Source organism: Myxine glutinosa, chromosome 11 (assembly GCF_964187855.1).
Source record: "Myxine glutinosa chromosome 11, kmMyxGlut1.1, whole genome shotgun sequence".
NCBI classification, from domain to species: domain Eukaryota; kingdom Metazoa; phylum Chordata; class Myxini; order Myxiniformes; family Myxinidae; genus Myxine; species Myxine glutinosa.
In genome coordinates, this window is record NC_136271.1 from 52,330,596 (window position 1) to 52,356,865 (window position 26,270).

The 26,270-nt window shown below is 43.5% G+C and overlaps 1 protein-coding gene across 4 annotated transcripts in view; it reads right to left on the bottom strand.

The window, feature by feature from the left end:
• The window catches only part of LOC137436662 (receptor-type tyrosine-protein phosphatase mu), a 571,417-nt gene that overhangs the window by 26,140 nt on the left and 519,007 nt on the right, over window positions 1-26,270 (bottom strand). For 3 of the 4 annotated variants that reach the window (XM_068130656.2, XM_068130657.2, XM_078786678.1), the window contains one exon: window positions 11,763-11,923. In XM_068130656.2, coding sequence (XP_067986757.2) covers window positions 11,763-11,923 — 161 coding nt within the window. Of the gene's footprint in view, window positions 1-11,762; window positions 11,924-26,108; window positions 26,211-26,270 lie in introns of those variants that run through there. The other variant, XM_068130658.2, reaches the window with a different exon arrangement.

The window sequence follows — 26,270 nt, forward strand, 5'->3', positions numbered from 1 at the left end:
GAAGTGGCCATGTGCTGTTTGCAGGAAGGGTGTCGGAGTGAATTCCATTCAATGTACAATGTGCGCTGAGTGGGTTCATCAAAAATGTAGTGGTCTGAGAGGGTCATTAACCAGTGTGGCAGCTACATTCAAATGTAAGGTGTGCAAAGAGGGAGCTGCAGATGGAAGAAATGTTGAGTTGGATCTTGGAGACGGCATGAAGCTGGAAGGTGTGAAAACATTTTGCTACCTCGGAGACATTCTGAATGGAGAAGGTGGATCAGACTCGGCAACGGTTGCTAGAGTGAGATGTGCATGGAAGAAGTTTCGGGAACTGAGTAGCGTGCTGATGATGAGGGGAGTGTCATTGAAGCTGAAGGGAAAGGTGTATGCTGCATGTGTGAGAAGTGTTATGATTTATGGGAGCGAGACATGGGTCATGAATGTAGAGCAGCAACGAAGGCTGGAAAGGGTGGAAATGCGAATGGTTCGGTGGATGTGTGGAGTATCGTTGAGAGAGAGGAAGACAAATGATGAATTGCGAAAGATGATGGGAATAGAGCCTGTGATGGATGCTGTGAAGAGAAACAGTTTGAGATGGTTTGGTCATGTGTTGAGGAAGGATGAAAGTGACTGGCTGAGAAGAGTGATGGAAATGAATGTAGAAGGAAGTATAGGACGGGGAAGACCGAGAAAGACTTGGCAAAAGATGGTGGAAGAAGAAATGCGGGCAAAGTCATTGTTAAGTTAAGTCATTGTTCCAATTTGTATTTTCGTTATAACTGTATTTCTTTTATGGTGTATGTACGTATATTGTCCCGACAAAGATTTTCGGTGCAAATCTTTCATACCTGTATTGAAAATCGCGTTAATTCGTGTCGTCTCGAGGCCCTGTACAGTGTGCACTGTACAACCTTGAGGCTTTGTTTTTCTCTGTCAGCGCCTGTCGTTTGTGGTCCAATAACTTTCGTTCTCTGTTTTCGCAGTCTTTCCACCCCAAAGCCTACTTCCTTGTGTAAATCTCAACTCAAAAAAACAAAAAAAGGAGACTACCTTCTCTGTGCTCATTCGTTTATTCGTTCTTATTCGTTCGTTCGTTCTTCGACCACGTGTTTCTCCCCCATTTCCCCAGATAGATTGTCAAATTTCAATTCGTTATTTTATCGTCCATGTGATATTGTTTGATTACAGTTAGTTTTGGTTTGATTTTCCTGTAACTCGTAATTAATTCATCGTGTTCTGCTCCTCGTGTGTGGCCCTGTAGTTGTACCCCCGTCGGTGTTTTGTTAACTTAAGTGTGTTTTGCTTGGCTCTTGGTTTTTTCCCTTCTACCCCGAACATAATACTGTCTAACGTTCTAAATCCCCACCCTCCCCCCCACCCCCCCAAAAAAACAAAAAAAAACCAAAAACATTTATTTTATTTTCTCCACGTGTACTGTTGTCTCATCCTGTATTTTCTGTCCAGGTGTGCTGTTCGCCCCACCCCCACTATCTCCTTGCCATCCACCGTTTGCCCTGTTCACGTGACTCGTGGTGGTCCCTCTCGGCTCTCCCCCCGTTGGTATTTTTGTGCATATAAGATTGTTCATAGTTCTGTTTAAATATTTTTAAATATGTTTAACCTTTCCCCTTCTGTTTTTTATTCAGTGGTATATTACAACACGCTGTTTTTCTTCCTATTTAAAAGGCTTTTCTCAATTTCCTCTCCAACTCATTCCACTTCAAAAAAAAGGAATTCAATATCTTATACGTCTCCCTCACTACATGGTCTAAATTCACATTCATTCCATCCCTCCTCCACCATCCTGAACCGGATTGCTAACTTGAAGATCACAACAAACCCAATTTGTTATCAATGTTCGTCTTTCATTAATCATCCACTTTCTAAACTCCCCTCTTGCCCCTCCCATCCAAATCCCCCCCCTTGCACCTACACTCCGAAACTTCCCCCTTGCCCCTCCACTCTTAAACTCCCCCCTTGCCCCTCCACTCCTGAACTCCCCCCTTGCCCTTCCCCTCCTAAACTTCCCCTTTGCCCCTCCCCTCCTAATCTCCCCCCTTGCCCCTCCACTCCTGATCTCCCCCCTTTCCCCTTCCCTCCAAAACTCCCCCCTTGCCCCTCCCCTCCTAAACTCCCCCCTCACTCCTCCCCTTCAAAACTCCCCCCCAATCCCTCCCTTTCAATTCTCCCCCCATACCATTCCTCTCCAATTCTCTCTCCTCCCCCCTCCTCCTCCAAGCTGCCTCCTCCCCACTTCGTCTCCCTTCTATCTCATACCTCCACCCCCCCAAACCTTCTACTTTCCTCTGCCCCCCCCTCAAACAACCCCTCACTGTGCCGCATCCCTTCACCAGCAAACCTTTCATCCTCCTCATCCTTCCCTTTCTTGGAACTCTTCTGCAACATCTGAAACACTATCAACTGCTCTCCCTACCTCCCCCTCTCATCCTTCATCTTACCCTACTCCTCCCCTCCCCTGTCCTGTACCCGATGCTCCCCCTCTCTCTTCATTAACGGTATGGACCTCAAACATCCGGGGCCTTCGCTCAAACCTGACTGATCTCTCCATACAGGTTGCTTCTGACAATCCAGACTTGATCTGCTTAACAGAGACTTTCCTCCTTCAAGATGTCTCTGATTCCTTAATATCTCTTCCTGGTTACTCCCTCCTCCGGTATGATAGACCTGAGCCTCGGCCTGGTGGTGGGGTGGCTATCTTTGTCAAAAACTCTCTTCCTCACTCTCCTTGCACTGCTCTCTTTCCTCCTCACCCGCAGGAGTACCTCTGGTTACGGCTTCCTCTCCGCTCCCACCTTTTGTTCATATGTGTTCTGTACCGTCCCCCAAACAGTGATGACTCCATCTACATTTCACTGTCTGACAACATGGACCAACTTCTATCCACTCATCCCAACTCTCTCTTCCTCATATGTGGTGACTTCAACTGTCATCATGCCACCTGGTTGGGTGTGGGTTCCTCTCTCACTAGTCATGGCACCTCAGCAAAGGACTTCTGTGACTCACTGGGATTGACACAATCTGTCAATTTCCCGACCCGGATCTCAGCCAATGGAGTATCTTCTCTTCTAGACTTGGTTATGACAAACTTCCCTGCTAATGTCTGCTGCTCTTCTTCTGCTCCAATCGGTTCTTCTGATCATGTGCTTGTCAAAGTGGACATCTCTCTGGCCATTCTCAGAGAGCCTCCTCAGCGTCGACGAGTCTGGCATTTCACTCAGGCCGACTGGGACGGTCTTCAAGCAGCCATCAATCGTCTGGATTGGTCTCCCATCTCCACTGCCTCTGACATCAATTCTTCCTGGGAATTCTTCCAAAGCAAACTGATCTCTCTCATGCACAGATTTATCCCATCTCGCCTTCAATTGTCTTACCCTTCCTCCCGTCCATGGTACACTGAATCTTGTGGTGAGGCAGTTGCCCTGAAACAACTTGCCTTTGCCTCTTGGAAGGCTAATCCAACTGAAGGAAATCTCAGTTCCTTCCACCAAGCTCGGAACAAGTGTGTGTCTACCCTCAGGAGTGCCAGGAAGCACTATCTCTCCTCACTCAAGAATGAACTCTCAAACCTGTCTCCTTCCTCCAAATCCTGGTGGCGTCTGGTCAAATCCGTTTCTGGTGTTTGTTCCCCCCCCATCCCCTCCCTTACCTCAAATGGCCACACAGTTGACATCGCACGTGACAAAGCCGAATGCCTCAACTCTGTGTTCGCCTCGAAATCCTTAGTCCCAAACCCATCTCTCTCTGTTCCCACCTTTCCCAGTCGAACCCAACTGCTCCTGGACTCTGTGTCCTTCTCTCCTGACAAGGTGGAGGAGTTTTTGTCAAACCTCGACTCTGATTCTGCAACTGGACCAGACGGCATCAGCCCACGGGTACTAAAATCCTGCTCTGCCACTCTATCCCACCCTCTCTCTGTTCTTTTCACCCTATCTTTTGCTCAAGGTCATCTGCCAGCATCCTGGAAATCAGCTAACATTACCGCTTTACACAAAAAAGGTGCAAAAACAGATCCTTGCAACTACAGACCAATCAGCCTGCTCCCAATTATCAGCAAAGTCATGGAATCCATCATTGCTTCGGATATGAAATCTTTCCTCTTCTCCAATGGCTTGATCTCTGATCATCAATTTGGTTTCAGACCAGGTCACTCTACTCTGGACATGCTGCTTCTGCTGTCTCAACAATGGATGGAGGTCCTCAATGCCAAACAGGAAATCAGAGCTGTCTCCCTTGACATATCAAGGGCCTTTGATACGGTCTGGCACCCAGCTCTGCTCACCAAACTCTCCTCCTATGGTATCCATGGAAATCTCCATGCATGGCTTGCGGACTTCCTCTCTGGTCGTAGTCAACGTGTGGCCCTGAATGGATTTCTCTCATCTCCCCTTCCTGTTCAGGCTGGAGTTCCCCAAGGAAGTGTGCTGGGCCCTGTGCTTTTTCTGGTCTTTATCAATGATCTCTCTGACTCTCTGGAAAATCCTCTCTATCTCTTTGCTGATGACTCCACTCTCTGCCGCTCCATTCCTCTTCCCTCAGATCGGCAGTCTGCAGCCTCCTCACTCTCTGAAGACCTGGACAAAATCACAGACTGGTCAAACAAGTGGAACATGTCTTTCAATCCTGCCAAATCTCACTCTCTTACTATGTCTCTCCGAAAAGATCGACTGGACAACCCTCCCATCTACTTTCTCAACAATCCTCTCCAAGAAGTTCTGTCACTCAAGCTTTTGGGTCTCACTATCTGCCATGATCTTTCTTGGGAAAACCACATTTCCAAGCTGGCCTCCAAAGCCAGTCGCCGACTGGGCATCCTCCGTCGTGCGAAGTCCTTCCTCGGCACACCTGAGCTCCTCACCACATACAAGGCTTTCATCCGCAGCTCAATGGAATACTGTTCTCCCCTATGGGCTGGTGCTCCTGCCTCACACCTGGCTCGGCTTCACGCTGTTGAATCCAAAGCTTTCAAAATCATTGGAATCTCCCGCGATGAAGCTATCTCTGAGGGCCTTTCACTCACTCACCGCAGGCAGGTAGGTGGTCTTTCTGTCTTCTACCGACTCCTCTCCGGCCTTGCTCCCCCAGCTCTCTCTGTGCTCTGTCCCCCAAATATTCCTACAGGTCGCACAAGATCTGCCAGCAACCCTCTGATGGTTAAACTGCCGAAATCTCGGCTCTCTGCTCACCTTCACTCTTTCATTCCTCTTTTCTCCCGCCTGTGGAACAAACTCCCACACTCCCTTCAATCCCTCTCCTCCCTCCAGGTCTTTAAAACAGCTGTTCACCACCATCTCTTATCTTCCCCCATCCATAACCTTGATCTTTTCTACCCCCACTAATTCACCCCAGATCCACCTTGTTTGAAATTCCAACTTATTTCCTGGAAATCCTGGCAGTGTCCATATGTTTATACCTCTCCCACCCCCCCCTTCACATGCCTCCCCCCCTTCACATGCCTCCCCCCCCTCACATGCCTCCCCCCAAAGCCCTCTCCCTCCCACAGATCTCTCGATGTCTCCATGTCTCTCGGTCCCTGCTCTCAAATGTTGTGTTTGTGTCCTTCCCCCTCTCTCCCCATCTTGTCTACCGCTCCCGATGTTATTTGTTTTATGTGTCTGTTTGTCTTTCTGTGTGATAAATGTTTCGCTCTTTCACGAGCCTCGATCTTGTATACAAAAAAAAAAAAAAAAAAAAAAAAAAAAAAAAAAAAAAAAAAAAAAAAAAAAAAAAAAAAAAAAAAAAAAAGAAAAAAAGAAAAAGAAAAAAAAAAAAAAAGGGGTTAACAAGGAGTGATGCAGAAAATAGGGCAAAATGGAGAAGATTGTCATGGGGACCGCAAGGCTAATCCCCACTCTAGCAGGGAAAATGGCCTTAATATGCTTGTTGTTGTTTCCCATGACACTGGCACACAATGATCTAATCTTACCCATGATACTCACACACAATTATCTAATCTTACCCATGATACTGTCACACAATGATCTAATCTTACCCATGATACTCGCACACAATGATCTAATCTTACCCATGATACTCACACACAATGTTCTAATCTTACCCATGATACTCACACACAATGATCTAATCTTACCCATGATACTCACACACAATTATCTAATCTTACCCATGATACTCACACACAATGATCTAATCTTACCCATGATACTGGCACACAATGATCTAATCTTACCCATGATACTGGCACACAATGATATAATCTTTCCCATGATACTGGCACACAATGATCTAATCTTACCCATGATACTCACACATAATTATCTTATCTTACCAATGATACTGGCATACAATGATCTAATCTCACCCATGATACTGACATACAATAATCTAATCTTACCCATGATACTCACACACAATGATCTTATCTTACCCATTATACTGTCACACAATGATCTTATCTTACCCATGATACTCACACACAATTATCTAATCTTACCCATGATACTCACACACAATTAAATAATCTTACCCATGATACTGGCACACAATGATCTAATTTTTCCCATGATACTGGCACACAATGAAATAATCTTTCCCATGATACTGGCACACAATGACCTAATCTTACCCATGATACTGACATACAATGATCTAAACTTACCCATGATACTGACATACAATGATCTAATCTTACCCATGATACTCACACACAATGATGTAATCTTACACACAATGGCGCTGCATAACGTTATTGCCAGGCACCGAAGAGGGCGGTATTTTTTGAAAAACGGTATTTTTTGAAAAACCGTATTTTTGGGTTTTTGATTAATCAATTAATTGATTAGTTACTTAATTATTATCGATTAATTAAGTACTTATTTTCGCCTGGTGTTGGCTTAGCGGTTAGGGTGCTGGCCTAGGATCCTAGGATCCTGGGTTAGAATCCTGGTCGATCGCTGAATTAACGCCAGGGGGGTTGACTCAGCCTGTCATCCTTCCGAGGTCCAAAAAATGAATACCAGCTTACTGGGATGAATGAGCCATTCGAGTATCCTGTGTAGGATACTGGTAATTCCCAGCTCACTGGTAATTCTCTGTGTGTCACAAGAGGCGACTAACTGGGTTGGTGGCAGGAAAGGCATCTGGCCATAAAACATTGCTTCAAAAAGGGGATCACGGTGCCCGAAAAAGGCCAACCCCTGCTCAGCGGGGAAAAATGGCCTCTAAAGGTGGTATGTAATTAAGTACTTATTGTACACCGCTCCTTTCCTATGCCATCTCCAGGCATGGCATAACGTCATTGCCGGGCACCGAAGGGGGCCCGGCAATGACGCGCGCTGAAAGAGTATTCAGTTTTCACTCCGGTTGTTTGTTTGTTTGTTTTCTTGTTTGTTTGTTTGTTTGTCCGGCCAATATCTCAGCCATCCTTTGAGCTCGGCAGCTGAAATTTAGGCACAGTAGTGAGAAAGTACTTTGTCAAAAATTGTATTTTTTGTTTTTTGATTAATCAATTAATTGATTAGTTAGTTAATTATTATCGATTAATTAAGTACTTATTTATTTCCTTTCTCTTCTAGGCAGCATTATCTAAGGCACCTTTTGAGTTAGGAAGCTGATATTTGGACACGACAGTGACCAAGTGATTTCGCTGTAAAGGCTATTTTTGATTTATTGATTAATCAATTCATCGATTAATTATTTAATTATTCGATTAATGATTTCATTAATTACATTTTTAAAACTTACAGATTCGGATGAAACGGTGGTGGTTTAGGTATTCTATTAGCCAATTGATTAATTATTTCATTATTTTATGATTATTATTTATTTATTTTCATTATTAATCATATATTTATTTTCTCTCTCATCTGGGCAATATCTCGGGCACCTTTTGAGCTAGGAAGCTAATATTTGGACACGGCAATGACCAAGCGATGTGGCTTTGAAGGATATTTTTGATTTATTGATTAATCAAGTAATCGATTATTTATTGATTAATCAATTAATGTTTTTTTTCGATTAATGGCTTATTTAATTAACTTTCAAAAAGTTACAGCTTCGGATGAAGCACTGGTGGTTTGGGTATGCTCTTAGCCAATTGATTAAGAAAATGTTTTATGATCACTATTTATTGATCTTAATTATGCAATTAATGAATCAATTGTTGTACAGCCCTCCCTCCAAATACAGTCTCTATGAGCTGCACTGCGGTATTGCCGGGCGCCCGAGGCGCCCCAGCAATGCCGCGCTGGAGGATATTTATTTATTTGGCATGGGGGCGGTGTACTGTGAATGTATCTGTACTTGCTTGTTTTCTTTCTCTTCTGGGCATTATCCCAAGCACCTTTGGATTTAGGAAGCTGATATTTGGACATGCCAATGACAAAGTGATTTGGCTGTAAAGGCTATTTTTGATTTATTGATTAATCAATTAATCGATCAATTATTTAATTATTCGATTAATGACTTTTTTTTTTTTTTTTTTTTTTTCGTTACAGATTCGGATGAAATGGTGGTGGTTTATGTATTCTATTAGCCAATTAATTATTTTCTTTTTTTTGTTAATGATTATTTTTTATTTTTTTTCATTATTAGTCATTTATTTATTTTCTTTCATCTGGCCAATATCTCAGGCACCATTTGAGCTAGGAAGCTGATATTTGGACATGACAGTGACCAAGTGATGTGGCTATAAAGGATATTTTTTATTTATTGATTAATGAATTAATCGATTAATTATTTATTTAATTAATCAATTAATTATTTTATTTTTTTGTTTAATGACTTATTTAATTAATTTTCAAAATGTTACAGCTTTGGATGAAGCACTGGTGGTTTAGGTATGCTATTAGCCAATTGATTAAGAAAATATTGTTTGATCATTATTTGTTGATTTTAATTATGCTGAAATAATTTGAAATTGCTCCACATTTGTTGATCATTATTTAAGTTGAAATTAACAATCAATCGATTATTGTACACCTCTCCCTCCCAATACAGTCTCTGATCTGCATGGCTCATAGCCTTCGTTTTCGACGTCCCGGCAATAGCTTCGCTCATAGCCTTCGCTCATAGCCTTCACTCATAGCCTTCGCCTTTGGCACCCAGCAATACGGCGCTGGAGGATATTTATTTATTTGGCATGGGGGCGGTGTACTTGGAATGTATCTGTACTTGTTTTTTGTTTGGGTCCTTCTCGACAAGATAAACAAAAAATAGGATTCGGAGATTGCAGACCCTCACCAGGCCATGTTTTTAGTCGTTTTTAAGGCTTTAGTGCGAAAACAAATATGGCGGCCGAACCACGTGACCGACGACGTCATCATTATATATATTTTTCTCCACCATTTATCCATAGATGATGCTCAATAAATTTCATCTGGATCGGATGAAGTTTTGTACTTGTCGAATTATGACGTCATAATGGAGGAACCAATGACATCATCATTGATATATTTTATTTCCCATGGAGTTTTTTTTACAATGAGCCATTTCTAAATTTTTTCTATGCAGCGCTTTCGGAGATATAGAGGTACAAAGTTTTTCGGTTTTTCAAAGATGGCGCCCATACCACGTGACATATGACGTCATAATTATTTTAAAAAATCTACAGGAGCAGGTGCAACTATGGTGAAAATTTCCTGTCAATCGGACCAACGGTTGCAGGGAAAATCATATTTATTCTGTGCTGACAAACAGACAAACAGGCAGACAGACAGACAGACAAACAAACGGACTCAAATGCAATACCCTCTCCTCTGGCAAGGATAATTATATATCGATTGCATCTATTGGTTAGAGAAGCGTCTGTCAGTATGTGTGTGTTTATGTGTACTACAGGGTGTCCGAAAAATCTGGAATCATAGGAAAAAAATATTTTCAAAGAATATGCTCAACATGCTTCCCATCGACCTCCAGGCACCTTTGCAGACGAAGTACCATGCTTCTCTGTATTTGAAGGAGCATAAGGGGATCAACATCTTGACAGGTGACAGTAATTCGTTCTTGCAGATGCTTCAGGGATTGGATTTTGTCAGAATAAACCTTTTCCTTGAGGTAACCCCAGTAAGAAAAATCGAGAGGATTCAGGTCAGGAGATCTCGGAGCCCATTCAATTGATCTTCTCCTTCCTATCCATCGGTTAGGAAACATGTTGTTCAACCAGTTACGAACCGGTAGTGCGTAATGGGGAGGGGCGCCAGATTTCCCCTACGATTCCAGAATTTTTGGACACCCTATATATCAACTGCCGTCACTCGATAATTGTATTACCAGGAAAAGGTAGGAAAAGTGAAGGTCGGGAAAGTGAAGGTCGGGTGCGTGACGGTCGGGAAAGGTAGGAAAGGTAGGAACTCGACACCTCTCACCCACAGATATTTCTTGCATTTCCTATATTTTCTTGAGTCCGATTTTCATTGATGAACAGAACAATTATGGTTAATCATTTTAAAATTGACACTTTCATTGAAATGTTGATAATTATGTTAAAAAGACTATTTGAATTACAAATTTTGCGCTGGCAGACGCAGATTACAAGTGCCCGATGAACATAACCGAGTCACTGAAAAAGCACACACATGGCATGTGCAAAAGGACACATTAGCATTAATATGTCATTTTAAAAGCAATGTATTGTTCAATGATTGTATTGCTTCTGACTGTATCCCCACCCTGAGAATGGTTTCAAATACAGTTTTAAACCATTTGGTCTTGGAGTGAATTTGGAAGTTCTGATCGCTATTTGAATTCTTCACGTCCATAGTTATTCGAGAATGAGCGTACGGCACCGATTAGCGTGGCATATAAACTGGCTCGGCAGTACCACTAGGTACGGTGTCATGGCGGCCAGGCATGTAAATCGCCCCGGAGTGACAGAATCAGTCAGCCACAGTGACCGATTTGGTGCAGTTTGCTGGGATTCGAGCTGGGCAATCGGACGAACCCGATGACTGTAACAGTATGTTTAGGGTTCACAAGCCCATTGCAGGCGGAACATGTGGCCGGTCTTGCATCCCATTTGAGGACAGCATGCTCCCAGATGCGTAAAAAACCGTTTGTCTCATCACAAATTTGCCAGTTCTAAAAGCCTCTTTGCAAGTTTGAAGAGAAAGAAGCGCTAATGTATGGTTTATTCACACAGTAGTTTGAACTGAAACATTTATTATTCTACGACGATAGAAACCCTTTAGAAGGACATGGAAGGAGCATGCAAAATTATATATACAGTGGTGATATTTTGCGACGCAATATTAAAATAGATAAAACTACACAAAATAACCCACAAACAACAACAACCACAGCCACGATAACAATCGAGTGTTATAAAAGATCCTTGTTTTCACGTGTTTTCCTTCATGCGTTTCACGTGTTTGTTTGTGTTTCACACTGAATGAAAAACGTAAAGGTGGAGCATGCAGGTTGTGATACATGACAGGTTCAACGATATGTCCGGCCTAAACGGCAGAGGAATCACAATGGCGGTGTGTGGAGCCAGCCGTCTACCGCCGTAATGACATCACATCACCCCTGTCATGTGACCAGATCCTCAGCTCTGATTGGTGTATGTTTGAGGGGACATACATACGGACAGACAAACTGTTCTAGACGGCTTTGCCCTATAGGCTACGCCGTAAAAAATCCAAAATAGATTAGAGAAAGGAGCAATTTTGGGAGAAGATGGCTCAAAGGTAAGTACTTTATTGAGTGAGTTACCCTTCCATCCCTTACATGGTGTTGTCGAGTTAGGACATTCTTAGTGGAAGATAAAGTACAAGAGCTTGGAGTGCTCAAAACAAGGTACTCACTGACAGTGGACAGCAGTGCGGCCTCCCATGCCATAGTCATCTTGCCATCGTTCCACGGCCAGCACAAGTCGCAAGAAGGAGTGCCGCGAGCTTGGCACATCTCGGCCACTTGGCCAGCCGAGGTACTGAAATTGCTCCACCATACGACAGCCATCCTGTGGCTGCCAACACAACATGCCTGGATGCTTCGTCATGGCCAGATTGCAGAATCATATGCAGTTATCTCGGCAGGAACACTCTCAGGGTAGTCAATCTAAACAACTTCCAAGAATAAAAAGTGAAATGCAAACTCACAATTTGTTTGTTATTGTTTAGATTACATTGATATTTTATGATAACAGTAGTACACCACCACCTCGTATCGTCCCATTATTAAGCCTTGCATTGCTTAAGGGGCTCCTGTCCCCCTCCACAACTTACCTTGATTCTTCGACTCATTTTTCCAATTGGTTTATTCTGCCAACAAACATCTTCTCCAACATTCTACTATCATTTGCTATCAACTTTGTAAGCTCCTCATTTGCCTGGTAATCTTTCACATTCTTCAACACCTTCTCATTCCTCTTAAACCGAGATGGTATTCATAGAATACTTACCTTGCACAGTCAACTTGGTGTGAGCCAACTTTTCTGCTGTGGAAGGTTTTTAAACTTTGATCCAATATGGCTGCCAGACCACGTGAGTGATGACTTCATAAATTTATATTCTCTAATAGAATTTTGTCCAGATCACGCTCAAGAAATTTCAAAGTGATCACAAAGTGTTTTCCCTGTCGAATTATGACGTAATAATTAAGGCACCATTGACGTCACCATTAGAACACTCATTCCAGAATGCGGTGTTCTTTGCAATGAGCCACATTTTCAATTTTTTCCATGGAGTGGGTTCGGAGATATAAACGTGCAACGTTTTTCGATTTTTCCAAGATGGAGCCTCTACCACGTGACCTATGACATCATAATTATCATTTAAAAATTCTACAGGCAGAGATACTCCTATGGTCAAAATTTTGTGTCCATCAGACGAACAGTTGCAGATAATTTTATATTTCATACTGATCAGATCAAGCGATGTACTTGTCGAATTATGATGTCATAATGAAGGCACTGATGACATTGTCATTAACATATCTTGTCATTAACATATCATCAACATATCATGGGGAGTACTTCACAATGAGCCATGTTTAATTTTTTCCATTGAGCGGTTTTGGTGATATGGAGGTGTATTTTTTTTCCAAGATGGCATCTGTACCATCTTGGTGACATATGACGTCATAATTATGAATAAAACACTATGGTAAAATTTTGTGTCAATCAGACCAACTGTTGCCGAGAAAATGAATTTTAAAAATGCAGACACGCACGCCACATGTAGACGCAACCGAATGCCAAACCCTGACTTTCGCTTCGCGAGTGCAGGGTAACAAATTTCAAACTTCCTTTCCACACTGCCTTCGGGTTTAGAAATCCGCTCTTCCATTTTACCAAAATGTTCTAATAATTATTTTCTTAATACTTGATTAGCATTCTCAATTCATTTACTTACAGCAACAATCACTTTAAAAACAGTGATCTTCGCTTCCAGACCATTCATTCACAGATTAACACTCAAGTTCGGCTCCTATACTCTCCAATATACAATAAAGACTATTCCAGAGATTATTATCTTCACAATATGCAGTGCCATCAAACATTCCATCACCCCACAAGTTGCCCTTCAAGGCCCACAATGAATCCACAATCTGTGGCAGATCAAACCAAAATGTGGCAAAAAGTTTGGCACAAGGTTTCAAATCCCAAGATTTTTACACCAGTCTATCAGGAAGGTATAAATATAATTTATCATTTCTTAATCAAATGGCTAATAGCACACCCAAACCACCACTTTTTAGAAATTAAATAATTAAGTAATTCATTGAAAAATAAAAAAATAAAATGATAAATTAATAAATAAAAAAGTGCCTTCAGAGCCAAATCATGTGGTCACTGTCGTGTCCAAATGTTATGTTTGTTAAAGTGGACATCTCTCTGGCCATTCTGAGAGAGCCTCCTAAGTGTCGACGAGTCTGGCATTTCACTCAGGCTGGTTGGCATGGTCTTCAAGCAGCCATCAACCATCTGGACTGGTCTCCCATCTCTACTGCCTCTGACATCAACTCATCATGGGAATTCTTCCAAAGTAAATAGCTCTCTCTCATGCACAGATTTATCCCATCTCGTCTTCAGTTGTCATGTCCTTCCTCCTGTCCATGGTACACGGAATGTTGTGGTGAGTCAGCTGCCCTGAAACAACTTGCCTTCGCCTCCTGGAAGGCAAATCTCATTTCCTCTCTCAATCCAACAGAAGGCCTGGAACAAGTGTGTGTCGACCCTCAGGAGAGCTAGGAAACACTATCCCTCCACTCTCAAGACTGAACTCCCAAACCTGTCTCGCGCTTCCAAATCCTGGTGGTGTCTGGTCAAATCTGTTTCTGGTGTTTGTTCCCCATCCATCTTCTCCCTTACCTCAAATGGCTACACAGCTGACTCCGCACGCCAAAAAGCTGAATGCCTCAACACTGTGCCCAAAAATGTTGTGTCCCAAGCCCATCTCTCTCTGTACCCACCTTACCCAGTCCTATCCAGCTGCTCCTGGACTCTGTGTCCTTCTCTCCTGACAATGTGGAGAAGTTTCTGTCAAACCTCGACTTTGATTCTGCAACTGGACCAGACGGCATCAGCCCACGGGTCCTAAAATCCTGCTCTGCCGCTCTTTCACACCCTCTCTGTGTTCTCTTCACCCTCTCTTTTGCTCAAGGTCATCTGCCATCAGCTTGGAAATCAGCCAACATTACAACTTTACACAAGAATGGTGCAAAAACAGATCCTTGCAACTACAGACTAATCAGCCTGCTCCCAATAATCAGCAAAGTCATGGAATCCATCATTGCTTTGGATATCAAATCCTTCCTCTTCTCCAATGGCTTGATCTCTGATCATCAATTTGGTTTCAGACCAGGTCACTCCACTCTGGACATGCTGCTTCTGCTGTCGCAACAATGGATGGAGGTCCTCAATGCCAAACAGGAAATTAGAGCTTTCCTCCTTGACATATCACGTGCCTTCGATACGGTCTGGCACCCCGCTCTGATCACCAATCTCTCCTCCTATAGTATCCATGGAAATCTCCACGCATGGCTTGTGGATTTCTTCTCTGGTCATAGTCAACGTGTGGTGCTGAAAGGAATTCTCTCATCTCCCCTTCCTGTTCAGGCTGGAGTTCCTCAAGGCAGTGTTCTGGGCCCTGTCCCTTTTCTGGTCTTCATCTATGATCTCTCCGACTCTCTGGAAAATCCTCTCTATCTCTTTGTTGATGACTCCACTCTCTGCCGCTCCATACCTCATTCCTCAGATTGGCAGTCTGCAGCCTCCACACTCTCTGCAGACCTGGACAAAATCAGACCGTCAAACAAGTGGAACATGTCTTTCAATCCTGACAAATCTCACACTCTCACTATGTCTCTCCGAAAAGACCGACTGGACAACCCTCCCATCTACTTTCTCAACAATCCTCTCCAAGAACTTCTGTCACTCAAGCTTTTGAGTCTCACTATCTGCCATGATCTTTCCTGGGAAAACCACATTTCCAAGCTGGCCTCCAAAGCCAGTCGCCGACTGCGCTTCCTCCGTCGTGCGAAGTCCTTCCTTGGCACACCTGAGCTCCTCACCACATACAAGGCTTTCATCCGCAGCTCGATGGAATACTGCTCTCCCCTCTGGGCTGGTGCTCCTGCCTCACACCTAGCTCGTCTTCACGCTGTTGAAACCAAAGCTTTCAGAATCATTGGAATCTCCTGCGATGAAGCTAACTCCGAGGGCCTTTCACTCACTCAATCACTCACCGCAGGCAGGTAGGTGGTCTTTCTGTCTACTACCCACTCCTCTCCGGCCTAGCTTCCCCTGCTCTGTCCCCCAAATATTTCTACAGGTCGCACAAGATCTGCCAGCAACGCTCTTCTCGTGAAACTGCCAAAATCAAGACTCTCTGCTCACCTTCACTCTTTCATTCCTCTTTCCTCCCGCCTCTGGAACAAACTCCCCCAGTCTTCAATCCCACTCCTCCCTCCAGGTCTTTAAAACAGCTGTTCACGACCATCTCTTATCTTTCCCCACCCAAAACCTCAATCTTTTTTACCCCCATTAATTCACCCCAGATCTACTGTTTTAAAATACCAACTTCTTTCCTGGAAGTCCTTGCAGTGTCCATGTGTTTTGTACCTCTTCCACCCCCACCCCCCATTCCCATGCCCACCCCACAAGCTCTCTCTCTCCCACAGATCTCCCGATGTCCCTGTTCTCTACTGTTATACTTGTGTGCTTCCCTCTCTCCCCATCTTGTCTCCCGCTCCCTTTATGATATGTTTTATGTGTCGGGTTTTTTTTTTTTTGTGATTAATGTTAGCTCTTACACGATCCTCGATCTTGTGTACAAAAGAATAAAAATAAAATAAAAAGGTTTCTGAGATCAAAAGGTGTCTGAAATATTGCCCAGATGAGAAAGAAAATTGAAAATTTTATAAATTCGGCCTATGCTGACCTTTTGACCTCAGAAAGAAGTCGGTTTTTGTCGGACCATGGACTCTACGATTTGGTGAAGTTTCGTGAAGATCAGTTTCAAATTGTGACCTGCAGGCAAGTATAAGTGAGCGGACAGACAAATGAAAAATCACTCATAGAGCGACACTTGGCAAAACAGAACAAAGTAGAATGGCACTCAGTGGAGCATCCTTTTGACCTCAAAAATAATTAGTGGTTGAATTCAGTGACCTGATATGCAAATCGTCTTCAAGGTTTAAGTTAATCTGATTAAAATTGAGGATTTTAGAAATTTGAAAAAAGTGGTTGACCTTTGGCCTATGTTGACGTTCTGACATGTTGTTCTCAAAAATAGTTGGTGGTTGGTTTCAGTTAGCTGCTATGACATCCTTTTCAAATTTCAAGTCAATTTGATGAACATCGAGGATTTTAGAAATTTCAAAAAAGTGGTTGACCTTTGGCCTATGTTAACCTAATGACCTATGTTGATCTCAAAAATAGTTGGTGGTTGAATTCAGTTAGCTATGAAAATCTAATACAAATTTCAAGTCAATCAGATGAAAATTGAGAATTGTAGAAATTTGGAAAACGTGGTTGACCTTTGGCCTATGTTGACATTGTGACCAATGTTGATCAAAAAAAAAAAGTTGGTGGTTGAATTCAGTTAGCTGATATGAAAATCCTATTCAAATTTCAAGTCAATTGGATGAAAATTGAGGATTTTAGAAATTTGAAATTGCTGACCTTTGGCCTATGTTGATCTTTCGGCCTATGCTGATATCAAAAATAGTTGGTGGTTCAATTCAGTTGGCTGATATGAAAATCCTTTTCAAATTTCAAGTCAATCAGATGAAAATTGAGGATTTTAGAAATTTGGAAAAAAGTGGTTGACATTTGGCTTATGTTGACGTTTTGGCCCATGTTGATCTCAAAAATAGTTTGTGGTTGAATTCAGTTAACTGATATGTAAATCCCATTCAAATTTCAAGTGAATCGGATGAAAATTGAGGATTTTAGAAATTTGAAAAAAGTGGTTGACCTTTGACCTATGTTGACCTTTTTCCCTATGCTGATCTCAAAAATAGTTGGTGGTTGAATTCAGTTAGCCGATATGTAAATCGTTTTAAAATTTCAAGTCAATCGGATGAAAATTGAGGATTTTAGAAATTCGAAAAAAAGTGGTTGATCTACGTAGTTGACCTTTTGACCTTTTTTTTTTTTTTGTATACAGAATCGAGGCTCGTGAAAGAGCTAACATTTATTTCACAAACAAATAAAACAGACAAACAAAATATATAAAAAGAGGGAGCGGAAGACAAGATGGGGAGAGAAGGGGAAGCACACAAACACAACATTTGAGAGCAGGGAGATGTGCGGGAGGGAGAGGGCTTGGGGGGAGGAGGCGTGGGAAGGGGGGGGGGGGGGGGTGGGAGAAGTATAAAACACAAGGACACCAAGGACTTCCAGGACAGAAGTTGGTATTTCAAAAAAGTGGATTTGGGGTGAAATTAGCGGGGATAGAAAAGATCAAGGTTTTGGATGGGGGAAGATAAGAGATGGTGGTGAACAGCTGTTTTAAAGACCTGGAGGGAGGAGTGGGATTGAAGAGAGTGAGGGAGTTTGTTCCAGCGGCAGGAGAAAAGAGGAATGATAGTGGGGCAACTTAGCATAACAATTGTGCATTTTGTGAGGAAAGCACCAAATTTGGCACACTAGTAGACTATCATATTATGAACAGATCTGGATATTGGGCCATCTCAGATTCAGAGATTTGATTTTTGCAAGATTTCGATTCGATTGGGATCGAAGAGAACACCTTCTTCGTCTTCTGTACAGTGAAGTTGCCAGCCCTGAATTCTCTGGGTACATCTGGGTGCTTCATTGGGAGTGCGACCATGTCCCTCAGGTGAACAGGGACCCACCTGGCATAGTGTGTGTGGTCTAAGGCATGGAACCATGGGACCAGTTCCATCAGGGCATCAAGGTACATCGTGAATGAAGCCTGCCGCAGAGAACGCACGTAGACCAGTACCAACATCTCTAGTTCCAGCACAGTTGCCCCGTACTGAAAGTTGGGAATGTCTTCTCCTCTCTGGTGACACCGGTCTTCGAACTCAGGCAGATCGTCTGCATCATCAGCATATGTCATACAGTGGCGTTCATACGCACGGTGTTGCAGGATGTGCAGTGCCGCTGCAGTGATTTGATGAGCTCTTCTTGTGCGGGTGACGTGGGCAGCTCGCAGGAAGGAGTCGGCCGTCCCTGGCGTTGCAATCTCAGCTTGCAAATCTGCAAATCTTGCAAAAATCAAATCTCTGAATCTGAGATGGCCCAATATCCAGATCTTTTCATAATATGATAGTCTACTAGTGTGCCAAATTTGGTGCTTTCCTCACAAAATGCACAATTGTTATGCTATATTTAGCTTAGCTGACGGACTATGAAGGAGTGAAGGTGAGCAGAGAGTCTTGATTTTGGCAGTTTAACCATAAGAGGGTTGCTGGCAGATCTTGTGCGACCTGTAGGAATATTTTGGCGACAGAGCCCAGAGAGAGCTAGGGGGGGGGGGGGGGGGGGGGACGATTTTGTCGGACGACAAACTCTACCATTTGCTGAAGTTTTGTGAAGATCGGTTTCAAATTGACTTGCAGGAAAGTATAAGTGAGCCGACAGACAAACACAAACAAACACACAAACACACACATAAACCGGAGTGATCAACATACCGGCAATTTATATATATTTTTTGGCAAGTAACAAATACACACACAAACAAACACACACAAACCAGAAAGATCAACATACTTGTCAATTTTTTTTTGTTTTTGCCAAGTAATAAACGCAACCGACGAATATACTTGAAAAATCTTCGATTTTGCAAGTAACAAATTGAAAAAAAAGGACTCCCTTTCGGCGCGTCATTTTGGGGCCCCCTTTTTGCGCCCAGTGATGACGTCACGTATCGGGGTAAAAATGAATAATTGTCATCCCTGGACCAATCAGAGACAGCCATGGCCAAAAAGTATGTTGGGTAAATGCATCATGTGATTTCGTTGAGCCAGGACAAAAGGAAATATGCTTGTTTGTATAGAGTTGGCTGAGAGCAGTTGTGGGGCAGAACTGCTTCTCTGTGCTGAGGTGGCAAAAAAAACATGTTTTATCTGTAGTTTGACCTTGTGCAAAAATGTGAAGCCAAGGGTCCTTATATCAGCATTCTTGCGTTCTGATCTCATGCTCCAGTTTAAACTTTTGCCTTCCTTTGTCGAAATTAACTTGAGTACCGGTATATATTGAATGCAGTTGTGACATGGAATTCAGAGATCTGCTTGCCTGAGGACAAACTTTTCTCTCTGTACGTACGAAATAAATAAATAATCCTTTATCTATCAAGTGTTGTCTGTCATATTTTGATAAAGGTGGACAGACTCCCACAGATGCAGCGCCTAAAGATAGAAGCGGGAGGGAGAGGTGTACAACAAGGAAACTTATCACTATCCACAAAATGTTCTACAAAAATGAATGCATCCCGAGAATGTACCTGCTGAGACGAGAAGGAGGTAGTGTCTGATGGAGCTCAACCAAGTGCACAGAATGACGACCGTAGGAATGACTGAGTACAGGAAATGGTCAAGAGACTACAGAATCCAATTTGTGTGAAAACACGAAGACAGCAAGCCAGAAAAGGTATCCTGAACTCACCGAGGAAAACATTTCCAAAGACAGGTGCAAAGACAAGATGTCACACACATAACCGAAACGGCAACAAATACAACACCAACGATTGCAAAAAAGACAAAGCAAAAATATACAATGAAATATCAACAAATATACACCAACAACTGGGAGAACGACAAAAGAGTAGGAATATAAAAATTAATTGGCCAGATTGGAGATAAACAAAGAATGCTCATTAGTGGGGCGGCTTAGCCCAAATATTCAAAAGAATTGTGCATTTTGTGAAACAAGCACCAAATTTGGCACAAATGTACATTAATATGTTGCGAACATTTTCAGATATTGGGCCACTTGAAATTCCGTAATTTTTTTTTTTCAAATTTTTTCAAATTTCGTAATTTCACATTTTTCGGGTGACACCGTCACAATTTCGGTCTTCGAGGCCGGCCGATAGGCAAAGTGTGACCGGAAGGGACGAGGTTCTCCTGACCACGTGGCCCTCGATCTGGGAAGCGAGAGGCGTTCCATTAGTGGACGCGCCCCTCACGCCCGACTTTTGGGCGGCCCCGGCAGGCCGTTTGTTTTGACGTTCCGTGACAGGCCCCGCACCCCCACCTCCGGGCCGACCGGAAGCTTGTGCTGAGTACATCATACCTGAACAACTCAGTGAGGCAGAACACAGCAGTGCACACCAGGGTGACCCCTTCAGTGCATAAACCAATTAACCTGTCCACTGCAGGGCATATAGAAATGAAGTTATTTTCTGCATATAATAATAATATAAGTTCAGTTCTATATAACAATTTCTGTTATCACCACTACCACTACAACTACCACTACTACAAGCTTTGTCTGGAATTTTGTGGACTAACAGACAAACAGACATACAGACAAGCTGGGATCAAAACATTACCTCCTTCCACCATTGAGTGTAGAGGTAAACATCATGGAAATTATATCATGCCCTAGATTTAATTCATGCTTACCCGTGTATTTGCTTCACTGGTTCACAAGGTCTTTTGCATACATGTAATTCAGACTCTCGTCTTCATTGCTGACCACACAATGTTCGCAACATATTAATGTACATTTGTGCCAAATTTGGTGCTTGTATCACAAAATGCACAATTCTTTTGAATATTTGGGCTAAGCCGCCCCACTATATCGGCCGGCCTCGAAGACCGAAATTGTGACGGTGTCACCCGAAAAATTTGAAATTACGAAATTTGAAAAAATGTGAAAAAAAAAATTACGGAATTTCAAGTGGCCCAATATCTGAAAATGTTCGCAACATATTAATGTACATTTGTGCCAAATTTGGTGCTTGTATCACAAAATGCACAACAGGTTTGCTATGCTGCTACACTACATTGGAATTGCTAAGAAGAGGGTGGCTCAACTAGGATGGAGAATGAATCATTATTGATGTCCAAGATCAAAGACACACAATGGCTTTATATCGAGGGTGGGACAAAGCCAGACGGACAAGTGTAGATTCAGCAAGACAGAAACAAAGTACTAGTCACCTGCTCTCGGGATGAAAAAAACTATCAGAACAACTTTACACACAACGGCACAACAAAGTATGCAAACTGATTCATTGGCATATCTGCAAAAAATGAAACATCCCAGTACCAGAAAACTCATGGAAACACGAACAAAGGGCAAACATTGAAAATGAGGATGTCATGCTCACCTGCTGATCCCATCGATCGTGAAGATAGAAAACGAAGCAATACGACTGGATATAGTACTTGGGGATACAATAACAACAAAAAAAAAACGGCATTGCTGATTGATGTATCAGTACCCAGCGATTTTTGCTGAAATAATGCAGAAATGACCAAATACCAGGACTAATGACCGAATGGCAAATACCATAAGTATTTGGTCATTCATCCTGGTATTTGGTCATTTCTGCATTATCTAAGAAAATGACCAAATACCAGGACCTCAAAAACGAGGTGAAGAGATATTGGAAGCTGAAGAGCGTCAAAATTGTACCATGATAAATGGAGCATTTTCGACTCGAAGGTCTCACCCAGACAGCAACAATACAAAAAAGAAGAGCGTCACTGAGATTAAAAAAAAAACATCCCCGGGAATATTAAAACAAACGATTTACAATTCGAGTCAGTCAGGGGTTCGGTGAAGATCCTGAAAAGAGCCCTCGGAACAAAACTGAGAAAAACAAAAATTCAACAACTTGGTCCATGAACAACTTGGTCCATGAACAACTTGGTCCATGAACAACTTGGTCCATGAACAACTTGGTCCATGAACAACTTGGTCCATGAACAACTTGGTCACAATCCCTTACCAAAGCAGAGATAGATACTTTGAGCCGTGGCGGGGGGGGGGGGGGGTGGGGGGGGGGGGACTCGGTTCCTCACTTTTACACGGCAGTAATATGCTCAAGTACATCCCGTACCATAATAATAATGACAATGCATTTATTTTATATTGCGCTTTTCAGGGAGCCCAAAGACGCTTTGACAGAGTGCAAAACATAATGCACAGCAAAACATAAAAACAATTGCAAAAAACAAGAATCAATAGGGAAATATTCAAAGCAAAAAGGAGGGAGAAGGAGAAGAGATAGTCAGGGGTGAGATGCTGTGGGTTAAATGTTGAATGCAGTGTTGAACAGGTGGGTCTTGAGTGATGTTTTGAATGTGGTGAGTGAGGAAGAGTCTCTGATGGTGAGAGGTAGTGAGTTCCAGAGGGTGGGAGCAGCGATGGAGAAGGCCCTGTCCCCCCAGGATCTGAATTTGGTCTGGATGGGGGGGGGGGGGGGGGGGTCAGGAGGTTGGTACCAGCAGAGCGGAGGTTGCGGTTGGGAGTGTGTCTGGAGAGGAGGTCAGCCAGGTAGGATGGGGCCAGGTTATGGAGGGCTTTGTAGGTCAAGAGGAGGATTTTGTGCTGGATTCTCTGGGAGATGGGGAGCCAGTGAAGCTTGTAAAGGACGGGGGTGATGTGGTCACGGGTCCGGGAATGGGCGAGTAGACGGGCAGCGGAGTTCTGAATGTATTGAAGTTTATTGATGATTATTGAGGGTGAACCAAAGAGGAGGCTATTGCAGTAGTCCAGACAGGAGGTGATAAAGGCGTGGATGAGGGTTTCTGCAGCCATGGAGGAGAGGGATGGACGGAGACGGGCGATGTTTTTCAGGTGAAAGAAGGCTGTCTTTGTTATCTGTTTAGTGTATTTGTCGAAGGAGAGGGTTTGGTCAAAGCTGATGCCAAGATTCCGGATGTGAGGGGAGGTGGATACTGGGATTCCGTCGATGTTGAGGGCAAAGTTATTGGTGGATTTTATGAGCGTTTTTGGGCCAATGATGATTATTTCAGATTTATCATAGTTAAGTTTGAGGAAGTTGATTTGAAGGCAAGGTTTTATTTCAGTGATGCAGTTTGTCAGGATAGAGTGGGTGGCAGTGGAGATGGACTTGGTGGAGATGAAAAGCTGGATGTCATCGGCGAAGCAGTGGAATTGGAGACCATGACGGCGGATTAAGTGACCGAGGGGGGACAGGTAAAGGATGAAGAGGAGGGGGCCAAGAACTGAACCTTGGGGGACACCTTGGGGGAGGGGAGCAGTGGGGGATTTGCAGTTATTGATGGAGATGAACTGGCGTCTGTCAGAGAGGTACGATTTAATCCAAGGGAGAGCAGTGCCAGTAACGTTAAAGGTGGTTTCAAGTCGGGTGAGGAGGATGGTGTGATCGATGGTGTCAAAGGCGGCGCTGAGGTCGAGGAGGATGAGAATGTTGAGGTTGCCAGTGTCAGAGGAGAGGAGAAGGTCGTTGGTGATTTTGAGGAGAGCAGTTTCAGTACTGTGGTTGGAGCGGAATCCAGATTGGAATGTTTCATACAGGTTATTGGCAGAGAGGTGATGTTTGAGTTGAGCGGCTACAGCACGTTCCAAAACTTTCGACAGAAAGGGTAGGTTGGAGATGGGTCTGAAGTTGTTTAGGGTGTCAGGGTTTAGTCCAGGTTTTTTCAGAATGGGGGTAACAGCAGCAATTTTGAGGGATGGTGGGACGATGCCTGTAGACAGGGAGGAGTTTATTGTTGCAATGATAAGTGGAGAGAGAGCAGGAAGGGAGGCCTTGACAAAGCTGGAGGGGATGGGGTCAAGAGTGCAGGTGGCAGTTTTCATTCCTATGAGGAGTTGAGAGGTCAGTAGGGGAGATTGGGGAGAATTGAGACAGGGGATGGCAGGATAAGGGGGGGCAGGTGGTTTGAGGGGGAGCGGGTGCGGCGGTGGTCAAGCTGTTGTAGATGTTTTCAACTTTGCGTTGGAAGAATGAAAGGAAGGAGATGCAGTTGTCTACTGTGAATGACTGGGTGGTGGTGTTCAGGGGGCTGAGGAGCTTGTTTATTGTAGAGAAGAGTGCTTTTGGGTTTCCGGAGCCAGAGTGGATAATTTGAGAGTAGTAGGCGGAGCGGGCGCGGGAGAGGGCATCTTTGTCGTGTTGTATGTGGTCCTTGTAGGCTTGGGAGTGAATTGTGAGACCTGTTTTATTGCGGAGTCTTTCAAGTTGGTGAGCACGAGTTTTCATCAGGCGGAGTTCAGGGGTAAACCAGGGAGCAGAATGGGTGAAAGAAACTGTTTTGGTTTTTATAGGCGCACGTTGGTCAAGGCAGGAGGAGAGAGTGTGGTTGTAGTAGTCAGTGAAATCAGAAGGGTTGTGGAGGTCAACGAAGGGAGAAGTGGACATTTTTTCAGAGAGGGTGGATGAGAATGAGGTAGGTGAAAGAGCGTTTAGCTTACGGAAGTTGATAGTGCGATAATGCCTTGGTGTTGGGGCGGGGATGTTGATGGTCATAGTGATGGCGAAGTGGTCAGAGAGGGTGAGGTCGGAGCCAGAGAGATGGTGCAAAATTAATCCAGTAGAGCAGGCAAGGTCCAAAATGTGACCACGGTTATGGGTAGGAGTTGACATGTTGAGTGAGGTTAAAGCAGGTGAGTAAATCAGTGAAGTCAGTGGTTATCGTGGAGTCAGTGGAGTCCATGTGGATATTGAAATCACCAAGGAGGAGGATTGAGGGGGAAAGGGAACATAGCTGGGTCAGAAAGTAGGAGAAGTCAGACAGGAATGATGGGTGTGGTTTGGGAGGGCGGTAGACAACAGCCATGACTGACTGTGTGTGACCAGAGAGTTTAAAAGCCAGGTGTTCAAATGATGGAGCAGATGCGATGGAGATGAGGCTGGTCCTGATGTCTTGTCGGTGAATAACGACAATTCCACCACCTCGGCCCTCCGAGCGTGGTTTATTGATGTAGGAATTTCCATTGGGTGTGGTGAGGTTGAGTGCGAAGTAGTCCAGAGGCTGTTGCCAGGTTTCAGTGAGACAGAGAAAGTCCAGTTTATTTTCCAGGATGTAGTCGTTCAGGATGAGGCATTTGTTGTTGAGGGACCGGGTATTGAACAGGGTGAGCTTGATGTTGTTTTGTACGGCGGGGATGAACTCAGGTGATTTGGCCAGGGTTCGCAGACAGGAGGTGCGATTGTGTGCGTTGCTGTGACCAGGTGCGCTCGGAACGAGATTCTGGTTTCGAGGTGACATCGTTCCGTTGATCACTGGAGGGGACCAACTCTGAGCTCGAAGACAGGAATATAGAGACATTGGGGAAGGTTCTTTCCACTCACTTGGAACCCTGTGAGTTACCTTATGCATGCTAGCTGATGGAATAGAGAGTGCACATGCATAGCGCATGGGTGCTTTGTCCAAAATTGCAAAACTGTGGGATGTCAGCGAGACATTCAGATTCCATGTACATTTCATTACCGCACCTTTTACACCTCAATAACTCATCGCTATTTCATCTATTTTTTTCAAATTGAACAATGATATTATACAAATAAAGTGGCAATAAATGTTAAAGAATGACGTTTGTAACAGTGCAATGAAACGGTACGTTTGTCTGTGTGTCGTTCCATACTGAACCCATGACTCAAGATGTTAGGATTCCCAGGTGGTTCAAATGCAAAATTCCATATTGATTTGTTCATCATCTCCTCATATCCTGATAGGATCCCCCATTAGATAGTCGTTTTAAAACAGGTGGGTTATTGTGGCTGAGTCCTTTCAGTCCATAATATGATCCACTCCAAAAGGCAATGCATGCACAAGAGGGCGCCATGACTCCATCTTCCCTCCATCATTCAGGCTCAGAATATTCAGAAAGTCTGGGTGAGAAACCAAACCTTAATGTTATTGTGTCATAAAGAAGATGTACATATGTACAT